The following is a 10,115-nucleotide window of genomic DNA, read 5'->3' on the forward strand; positions in this document are numbered from 1 at the left end:
CGGTTTGCACCCCCGCGCATCCCACCCTCCCGCACCCCGCCGCGGCGAGCGGACGGAGGTGAAAAAAGCGGGAGAAAGAGGAAGAGGAGAACGAGAAGGAGGACGGGCGATCGCGGGCGTGGACCCGCCGCCGGGCGGGGAGGGAGGAAAGAGGGAGGGAAGGAAGGAGGGATGGAGGCGGGCGGTGGGCGGACGCGGGGCGGTGGCAGCCGGGGAGGGAGACGGGCGCCCCGCGGACCATTCGCGACCAGCGGCGGTGGCGGTGGCAGCAAAGGGGCTGTGAGCGGCGTCGGGCCCCCCGCGGGCAGCGCTGTCAGCGGCGGCCGCCCCTTCCCCGGCGATGAAGGCGAGCCCCGCGGGCGCCGCGGCGGCGCCGGGACCGGCAGCGGGACCGGCGGGGGCGCCGCGGGAGCCCGATGCGCGCTGGAGGGAGAAGGGCGAAGCGGAGGCGGAGCGGCAGCGCACCCGGGAGCGGCTGGAAGCCACGCTGGCCGGGCTGGGCGAGCTGGAGTACCTGCGGCAGCGGCAGGAGCTGCTGGTGAAGAGCCTCCTGCTTCGGCGGCCGGCGGGAGCGGCGCCCGGGGCGCAGGGCGGCCGCGGGGACACGCCGGGAGAGGGACCGCCGCCGCGCAGCCTGGAGGAGAAGTTCCTGGAGGAGAACATCCTCCTCCTGCGGAGGCAGCTGGTGAGCGGGGGCGGGGGGCGCCGGGGATGTGGGCAGGGAGCGCTGGGGGATGCGAGAAGGAAGCGCTGGGGGATGCGGAGGGAAGCGCCGGGGGATGCAGGAGGGAAGCGCCGGGGGATGCGAGAGAGAAGCGCCGGGGGATGCGGGCGAGGAGCGCCGGGGGGATGCTGGAGGGAAGCGCCGGGGGATGTTGAAGGGAAGCGCGCCCGTTCTGTCCCCGCGTGTCGGTGTGACCCATGGGTGCTGCCTGCGGAGGGGCGGTGAAGGAGCCGGAGACCCCCTCGGGGAGCACCCCCGCCTCGCTGTCACCCCGGCGCGCAGGTGACAGCTCGGTGTTGGACGGGTCTTGCCGGCGTTCTGCCGGTGGCCGCACAGTTCCTTTCGGTTCCCGGAGCCAGGCTGGCGATCCCACTTCCATTCAAGGCAAGAGAGGCGCCGCCGTTGCCATGAATGGAAGTTGGGAGCCAGCTCCCGGGTCCCAGCCCCGAACGGAGGCAGCGAGCGCTCGGGCACCGGCAGGATCGGGCCCGTAAAGAAGGGATGCTTTTGTTGAAGAACGCGCTTTGGAGCTGGTGTGGGAAGAGACGGAGGGCGGCATGAAGCGGCAGATCATTTTTCAATGAAAATAGCGTACAGCTGTGCCTGGCGCTCTTTGTGCGCGGCTCAGCATTTGCTTTCACCCAGGGAGAAGTTGGATTGCGTGATTTATTCCCCTGATTTCTTCTTTTCCCCACCCCGCTGTTTTCCACCCACTCCCTTTTTTATTTTTCTTATTAGCCCTTTGGTTTAGTTAATTTGGGATTATTTCCTTCTTTAAAAGATAAAAATAAATAATTTTTCTGCTGAGGAGGGACTGGCTGCTGGCCGAGAGCCGTAGTGAAGGGCAACAGAATCATTACTCAAAAGAGAAAAAAAAAGACCAAAAAAACCCGAGGACTTGTGGTAGCACTTTAATTTGTGCACTTGACATTGCAGATTGGAACCAGATGCGGTGCTGGCTGGGGGAGGGGGCACTGGTGACAGTAGGTGGCGCAGCGAAGTCACCCCTTGAACCCATCACCTTCTCCAGCCTGGATGCCAGCCAGTCCTGGCTCCTGCACAAATGTGGGAGAAGACCTGGGATCGCATGCTTGGTTGTTCAAGGATGGTCTTAAATGCCAGCACATTTTCAACCAGCCTCCAGTGGTTTTTGCATTTGCTCAAAGCCAGGTTGGACGGGGTTTGGAGTAACCTGGTCTAGTAGAAGGTGTCCCTGCTCCAAGGGGCTTGGAATGAGATGATGTTTAAGGTCCCTTTCAACCCAAACCATTCAGGAATTCTATGATTCCATGACTGACCCACTCCAGGGGAAAGGTTGTCCTGGATTTAATGGGTTTAGAACTAGTCCAGCTCTGAGCATCAAAACTCTTTGCGATGAGTGTATCAGAGCACCCCCTGTGTGCTGATAGAACGATGCACTCAAAGAAACCAAAATAGTGAACCTTCCTCCTGCCTTTTCCACTTTCCCCAAAGCCAGAGCAATTAAAGGGTATGAAGCTGAACAGATGATGGATAAGCAACATTATAATACACAGGGGGAAACTGATTGTGTTGACCGCGGGTTAATGAGAGCCTTGCAAAATCATTTCTTATTGCTTATTTTATGCCATCAAATTACCTTCATAAATAGCCTAAAAAATTCATCTCGCAGCAATTTTACACAATTAGAATGGGAGAAGGGGAAGAATTGCTCTTCCTTCCTGCTGCACTGCAATACTAATAAAAGGGCTGTGATCCCAGCCCTGGGAATCTCGCTCTCTCTATGGCAGACTGTAAGCTCATAATGTTCAGCAGAACAAGGCGGTTCCCACACTACAGGCACTTGTTGGCAGAGCTGTTTCGTCCCATTGTGTGAACAGATGTGATCTTTGAGTAACACCACTGTGGTGGTGAACGTGCCCCACTAGGCTGGCACAGCTGTCCAGCCCGTTTCATGAGCACAGGTCTGGGTTGACCCCATCACACAATACAGCTTTGTTGTCACAGCTGTGGGCAGCACAGCACATTGGTCTTCCTAAATTGTGGAGTGTGTTCCGTATGCAGAACTGGCTGGAACAGGCTGGAATGAAGTGCCTGCAGAATTCTTCACTTAAGTATTTATCCAGAGCGTCCATCTAAAATTTCATGGCTTTGCTCAGTTTTCATATTAAAAAACACTGACAAGGTGTTCCCACCATGCTCAGGTGGAGGAGTATGTTTGTCTTTGGAACCCCTTCTGAAGGAGCTGATGTTCTTTGTCTTCTTCTTGTTTTCCAGAACTGCTTGAGGAGGAGGGATGCTGGCTTATTAAATCAGCTACAAGAGCTGGATAAGCAAATAAGTGATCTCCGCCTGGACGTGGAAAAAACAACAGATGAACACCTTGAGACAGACAGTCGTCCAAGTTCAGGTGAGGGCAGTGCTCAGCAAGGTGGAGCCTCCCTTGAAACCTGGAATTGAACTGGCTGTAGTTTTTAGTGCTGGTAGTTATCAGTACTACAACAAATACCTACAGCATGTTCACACTCTGATAATTAGTTCCTACTAACAGAGTTCATCTACCACTGGAAACACTGCTGTTCATAGATAACATATTTAGAGGAGCATTTCAAGCTTAATTAGATTTTTAGTGTTTGGGGCATTTTTTTTGAAGGTCACCCTCAAATTAGTTCAAGAAGTTCTAATTGTCCTGCATATTAGGAAAGAGACTGCAGGAAAAAATGGTGAAAGGAAGCACCACCAGCTGGAACAAGATGTCAAAATTGGTCTTACAGCCAGAACACAGAATAAAACTATTTGATGCCCCATATATTGAATTTCACCTCATTCTAACTGTGTTGAAGGCAGTAAGTGATACTTAACTATGGGGAGCTTATCCTGGAGCCATCTAGACTTCTTGTAAAAATGCTGAAAAGTGGAGAATCCACCGATTTTCAATTGTTAAAGCCATTGCTAATTTCCAATCCGAATTTGACTTGTTCCAGCATTGATTTTTTGTATCTTTTCTCCCTTGAAGAGAGGTCTTTTCTAATGTACAGCTTTTCCTCCTCTTGGAGGTGCTATGCAGTATAATTTCTGGGGTTTTTTTATTTCTGATGAGCTAAACAGGTCAAGTTCATGAAGTCATTCATTTAAAGGCATTTTTCCAAGCTCTTAAATAGCTTGATGGCCTCTTTCCAATTTTTTAGCTTTTAGTTTTAAGCATGCTGGATCCAAGGACTAGGCTCACCATTCCAATGTCTGTCTTACCAGTGCTACAGGACTGCTGAAGTCATTTCCCTGCTGCTGTTCATTAGTCTCTTTGTGCATCCAACAATCTCATTAGCTTTTTTTGCCATATCATTAAGCTTGATTGAACTGCTTTCCACGCTGACTAAGCCCTTTCCAGGATTATTGTTTTCCAGGATGCATCCCCATTCTGTAGGCATGCCCTGCATTCCTTATTCCTAAATGTGCAATTTCAATTTTGTTTGTGGTATGCCATTTTTTCCTAGTAGTCCCAGTTTACCAGGAAATTAAATTTTATGTGTCTGCACATTATTTACCATCTTTCTTCTTTCCTGTCATCCAGAAATGTTATATTTATCCCCAGAACTTTGAAGAAAATAGTGGATAGCATTGGGCCCAACACTTTTGTAGTCAAGTAATAGTTAGAGAGTCTGTCTTGGGAATATAACACTATTAAATGAGTGAGCTGGCAAACACAGCCTGGATCTTTCTTGCTAAAATCTGAAAATCCCTGTGAAGGTTAAACCCCCAACCCTTGTAAAGGCTAAAAAAAAACGTTAAAAATTTCTGCTGTTTTACTTTTAAGTGCTTTACTTTTGAACAGAATCCTTCTTGGCAATAAGGATATTACTAAATTGGGCACTGTTTTTGGGGTGACTGAATGAAATCACATAACCAATTGCAATAGAACAAGCCAACTCAAACATGAACCTGACTGGCTTTCTAGGCACAAAAATGGTAACTTTGTGTAGACATAACTAATATAAATCCAAACTCTTATTTTTATAGGGTTTTATGAGCTGAGTGATGGAGCTTCTGGATCGCTTTCCAATTCATCTAACTCTGTCTTCAGTGAGTGTTTATCCAGTTGCCATTCTAGCACTTGCTTTTGCAGCCCTTTGGAGGCAACACTGAATATCTCAGATGGACGCCCTAAATCTGCAGGTATAGTAAAAGCAGGTCGAATACATCATACTCCAGGAGGTGGCTTTGGCTTTGGAAATACTGCCTCAGGAGTACCTGGGTTGGATTAACCCTTCTTCCTTTCATGTGACATCTTATGCTCTGAAAAGATTCCAGTGCCTCTCACGTACATGGGTCACAAGGCAGGACTGCCTGACCTCCACTGGTCCAGCCTTATATGTGAATGTGTCACTCCAAACACATGAAAATAACATGTGAAGATATAACAGCTGCTCTACCCAGCAGAGGGCAGTGGTACCTGTACACAGAGACACATTAGTCAGCTGATTTCACATGGTTTCCTTTAGAAAAGCATTTTTAGTAAATAGGAATAATTAAAGATACCTCATAACCACATCCTTATTAAAGGCACAGAGTAAGGAGGTAGCTACAGCTTTTTAGGGGTCAGGGTGCATGTCAGTCTGTTTGTATCAGACATTTTTATCAGTTCTGATGGCACTCAGCCTCCAGGGGACCATGGTGAGTGGTGTCCTGCATCTATAAATTAAAGACAAATAGACATTATGAACAGAGAAGATATATTTTGTCTTTTGGCTAAGAGCTGTGGAGTTTCCCTGGACACTGGGCTAAAGTGCAAGCCCTGTTGTGTGGGGTGGTTCAATAGGAAGACCTCCTCTGTCTGTAGTCCAGAAGGGACACTTCAGCAGGACTTTTGTCCTTTGTTTTTTGAATTACTGCTTGCAGACATACTCATTCAAAAGCCTTAGCTCATTCTGGGTTGTCGAGGATGCTTCCAACCACAGTATTTCCAATTTCCACTCTGCTCTTTAAGGTTAACTTACAGTGATTTGTTGTGAATCAAGGACAGAATAATTCACGCTCTTCTAATTCCAAAGTGGGAAAATACAGCTTAGGATACATTCATTCTGAGATGCTGACAAGTCCTTTAAATTATCCTTTGAGCAGCTTGAGATAATTTAATGCTCCCTGTTTAAGGTGTGTGTGATCTTCATGGGCCATACATAAAAAGAAAAACACAGACAAGGAATTCCAGCTGATTGCGTTGCTGGTTTTTTATGTTTATATCCTAAAAACCTAAACCTCTCATTTTCCTACTGTCTCACATTTAGAGGTGAAATTTCTCAAACTGGCATTTTTCAAAGAAGTCTTTTTGTCAGCATTTCTTTATTCCAACAGAATTTAGGAAAAGTGGGAAAACTATGAGGAACTTGATGCTCCTAATTTTTCTGTTCTTCCTCTCCTGCTCACACAGGAACATCATCTCTACCAGCTAATTTCACCAATGCCTGTGAGACCTCTTTGAAATAAGCCTTAGATGAGTGAGGAGCACTGAGCTTTCAAATCTGAGTACCCTGGCTGAAGTTTCCAGCCCAAGGGTAGAAAACAGGACTGGCAGAGATTTAGAGGGATCATTTAGATTGTACCCCTACCCAAGCAGACAAGGGCAACTTCTTAAGCTTAAGAAAATAATAATCTTAGGTGCTTGGGTTGAAGCCCTGTTCTTAAGGTCTCTTACCTCCCTGGTAAGCACCTTAGCCATTAAATCTGACTCATGCATCCTGAAACGCACTGGATTTCTCTTGCAGAACTCTCTTTGCAGAGCCAAGGCTAGGATGTCAGCTGGATTGACCTGCACTCCTTGTAAAAAGATCAGCCTGTTTCCCATTCTTTAACCCTTTATCACTCAAGAGGAGCATCTGTTACTATTATTAGTGTTATTATTATGATAATAATAGTAATAATGACAATAATTAAGTCTGGTTTTTTTCCTGACCCAAGATATGCTTGGAAGACTCTGGAAGTGAAATTTGTCAGTACGTTAGAAGAATTCACAGTTCTCTTGTCTATATTTTTTATGTTCCTCTTTGGATTTAGCCAAGTAAAATACAAAGTTCAGACGTGCTGAGGCCTGTAGGGAGTTTCACAGGTGACTGTGTAACATAAGAGACCCTTGCACACTTCTGTGTGGCTTGAAAGTCAGATAGGAAGCTCTTAAGAATCTGAGCAAAGGTTTGAAACCAAATGTTCTCATTAGGGCTGTGTTTTTTATTGTTTCAACCATGTGGTCCTAGTGGGGTAAATCCTATGTAGATGCAGTTGCAAAGAGACCCACAGTCTGCTTTTATATCACTTGAATGGCACATCCTTGGTTGCAAAATTGCTGCTGCTGTAGTTAAAACATCACATCGCATGCATAGATGGGACCGGCGTCCTTGACAGCACATTAAAAGCGTAGCAGAACTGACCCTGGCAGGCTCTAAACTCTTCTAAAATGCCTTTCAGATCTCATAGGCTGGATGGACTATAATAAGGAAGGCCAGCATGAGGACCAGACCGCAGGCTCTGTCTGTCGCTCTTTGTCCACACCGCACTCAAATTCCCTCGATGTCGTTGCAGATGTACATCCCAAGTACCAGTGCGATCTGGTGTCTAAAAACGGGAACGACATCTACCGCTACCCCAGCCCGCTCCACGCTGTGGCTGTGCAGAGTCCCATGTTCCTCCTCCCTGTGACTGAAACCCCTCAGCGAGAAGAGGAGAGGCTCGGTTGCGATATTAGCGACGTTTGCACCCCGTCTGAAACGGACTCGGGGCAATCCGCCAACACCTTTGTCCCGCAGAGCTCCTGGACGGCGCCCTGCCCTTCCACCAGCAAGAGGATAGACAGTTACATCTTGAGCCTGGTTCAGAAAAAGACTCACGCGGTAAGGACTAACAAACCCAGGACGAGCCTCAATGCCGATCCCACCAAAGGGATCTTGAGGCATGGAAGCATGTGTGTCAGGCAGCCGGCACCGGTGGTGGCTCACGGCAACGTGGTGAACCTGAAGAGCACCAAGCAGGTGTGTTTGCCTCCTGGTGGGACCCCAGCTCTGGACCACACAGCACCCTCTCCGTTAAAGCAGAGGCCGAGGGAGCCAGCTGGTGAGCAGCTGGAGAGTAGGAAGGCACCTTTACCAGTAGGTTTTCCACCCAGCACAACAACAGAACTTCAGAGCAAACACCTGCCACGAGGTGTCAAACCGGCACCGCTGGAGCTCAACCGCAACGCGGTGGCCACAGCAGGGGATGTCCCCAAGGAGAACAGCCAGCTCTTCGCTGCGTCTCCCAAAGAGAGCCCAGGGAAGCCCGTGGTGCTGCAGCCAGAGAACAGGGTCAGCCAGCCCCCCAAAAAGATCCTGCTGAAGAGCAGCTTGCAGGCAGCTCGCTCCTCGTCGCCGGCTGTCGAGGAGAGGCCCGCGCTGGATTTCAAAAGCGAGGGCTCTTCCTCGCAGAGCCTGGACGATGGGCTGCTGGTGAACGCCCAGTACATCCCAGCCCAGCAGCAGAGCATGAAGCTTCACAAAGGCACCCGCAACGTCAAGATCTTGAAAAGCTCCGCCTTGAAACACAGGTCCCACCTTGCCAACGGGCTAGAGAACAGCTCGCAGACCTTGCGGGAGAAAACCAAACCAGTTGGCAAGAAGTGCCGCTTTCCCGAGGAGTTGGATACAAATAAGAAACTGAAAAAGCCCTCGTCCCGGGGGAAGAGAGGCAGCGGTTTGCCGCTGGAGCCGGGCCCCCCCAGCCGGCAGGGTGGTGGCCTGCACAGATCCACCCTGCGGTCCCACGGGCACGGCCGAGAGGTCGTGGTGGCCAAGCCGAAACACAAGCGTGCCGACTACCGCCGGTGGAAGTCGTCAGCGGAGATTTCCTACGAGGAGGCCCTGCGGAGGGCCAGGAGGAACCGGCGGGAAGGCGTGGGGGTGTACCCACAGGTCCCCCTGCCCTACGTGAGCCCCTACGCCTACGTGGCCAGCGACTCGGAGTACTCAGCCGAGTGCGAGTCCTTGTTCCACTCCACTGTGGTGGACACGAGCGAGGACGAGCAGAGCAACTACACGACGAACTGCTTTGGAGACAGCGAGTCAAGCCTGAGCGAGGTGGAGTTCGTAGGGGAGAGCACAACCACCAGCGACTCTGATGAGAGCGGGGGCCTGATTTGGTCCCAGTTTGTCCAGACGCTCCCTATCCAAACAGTCACGGCGCCAGAGCTGCATGAAAATGCAGCAAAGGCCTTTGTCAAAATCAAAGCCTCCCATAACCTCAAGAAGAAGATCCTCCGCTTTCGGTCAGGCTCCCTGAAGCTCATGACAACCGTCTAGTGAGGTGACTTGTGGAATGTATCTGCTTCTGCTTTCGGAAGCAAGGTGCTTTGTTTTGTACATATTTCCACAGAATTTTTTTTATACAAATATTTAAAGCTTAAGGTAAATTATGTCACTTGTCTTCAGAACTTGGGTGGATACTAGTGCCTTTTACGTGGAAATAAAAGACCATTATAAAAAAACCCAACATAACACTGCCATTTCAGTGGTGAACAGCCTCCAGTGTGTGGTGTCAGAAGGCTTTGGAAAAAGGCTAATGTTTCTGGGAACGGATCTCCCTTGCCTAGTTTTTCCAGTCCTGGGTCTTATACAGGATATCAACAGCTTAAGGTCATGAGTTTTTAGGGAGTAAGGGGGAGGGAGAGTGGGTGGTCTTCATGGTTTTGCTTGTCCCTTTCTGCTGCTGCTGTTGCCACATCTTGAACTTCTTTCTCCTGGTACTCTGGCCTGTTTCTTTTTGTTTTCTTGTTGATTCTCTTCCTGAAACTCACCCCTGTCCTCCCCCAGCCTTCCCCCACCAGAAAAGGGCTCCTGTTCAATCTGTCTCCGAGATTAAGTCGCCTTCTCTGGAGTGCACTCTGCTCTGATGGCCTGGGAGTCCCACTGTGGACAGCGGTGGTGTCCAGAGTAAACTGCTGGAGCAGCTGACCAAGGCTTAGTAACTTCATTATATTGTGTAAAATTGCTTTTGAAAAGGAAAAAAAATCCCATATGCATGTCACGTGCATGAGTATCAGTAGTTTTAATATTCCTGTTGATGTCCAATTTACTGTACATCATCAATGGCTGTTTTTATATATATATATATCATTGTGTAAATTAATATAACACATCATATGCTGTAATAAACAGTCTGTTTTAATACTTTTTAAAGTTTGTTACATTGGTACAGACCCAGTCAATGGTTTTATATTGGCATTGTCACCACTTAGATATGTCTGATGTGACCTGTTAACGTACCTTGCATTTGGTCATGCAGGAAACTGAGCAAGTTTAAAGTGTTGCTGTGGATGTGACTTGTGCTGTGAGGGAATTGGATTGTCATGGCTCCTTTTGTTCTTCCCATAACTTGCATTTTTTTCAAGGGCAAG

General features: G+C 49.0%; 1 protein-coding gene across 4 annotated transcripts; it reads left to right on the top strand.

The window, feature by feature from the left end:
* Positions 1 to 216: 216 nt before the first annotated feature.
* Positions 217 to 9,891, top strand: DACT1 (dishevelled binding antagonist of beta catenin 1). 4 transcript variants are annotated; one of them, XM_071557298.1, is made up of 4 exons: positions 217 to 685; positions 2,981 to 3,113; positions 4,721 to 4,876; positions 7,160 to 9,891. In XM_071557298.1, exons 1-4 carry the CDS (start codon positions 341 to 343, stop codon positions 9,019 to 9,021), a joined length of 2,496 nt encoding a protein of 831 aa, XP_071413399.1. In that variant the 5' UTR covers positions 217 to 340; the 3' UTR covers positions 9,022 to 9,891. The 4 variants fall into 4 exon arrangements, with proteins under 4 accessions (XP_071413399.1, XP_071413401.1, XP_071413400.1 ...); XM_071557300.1 differs by having other exon boundaries at positions 7,274 to 9,891; XM_071557299.1 differs by having other exon boundaries at positions 4,721 to 4,783.
* Positions 9,892 to 10,115: the final 224 nt, after the last annotated feature.

The sequence above is a fragment of the Pithys albifrons genome, chromosome 6 (assembly GCF_047495875.1).
Source record: "Pithys albifrons albifrons isolate INPA30051 chromosome 6, PitAlb_v1, whole genome shotgun sequence".
Taxonomy (NCBI): Eukaryota; Metazoa; Chordata; class Aves; order Passeriformes; family Thamnophilidae; genus Pithys; species Pithys albifrons.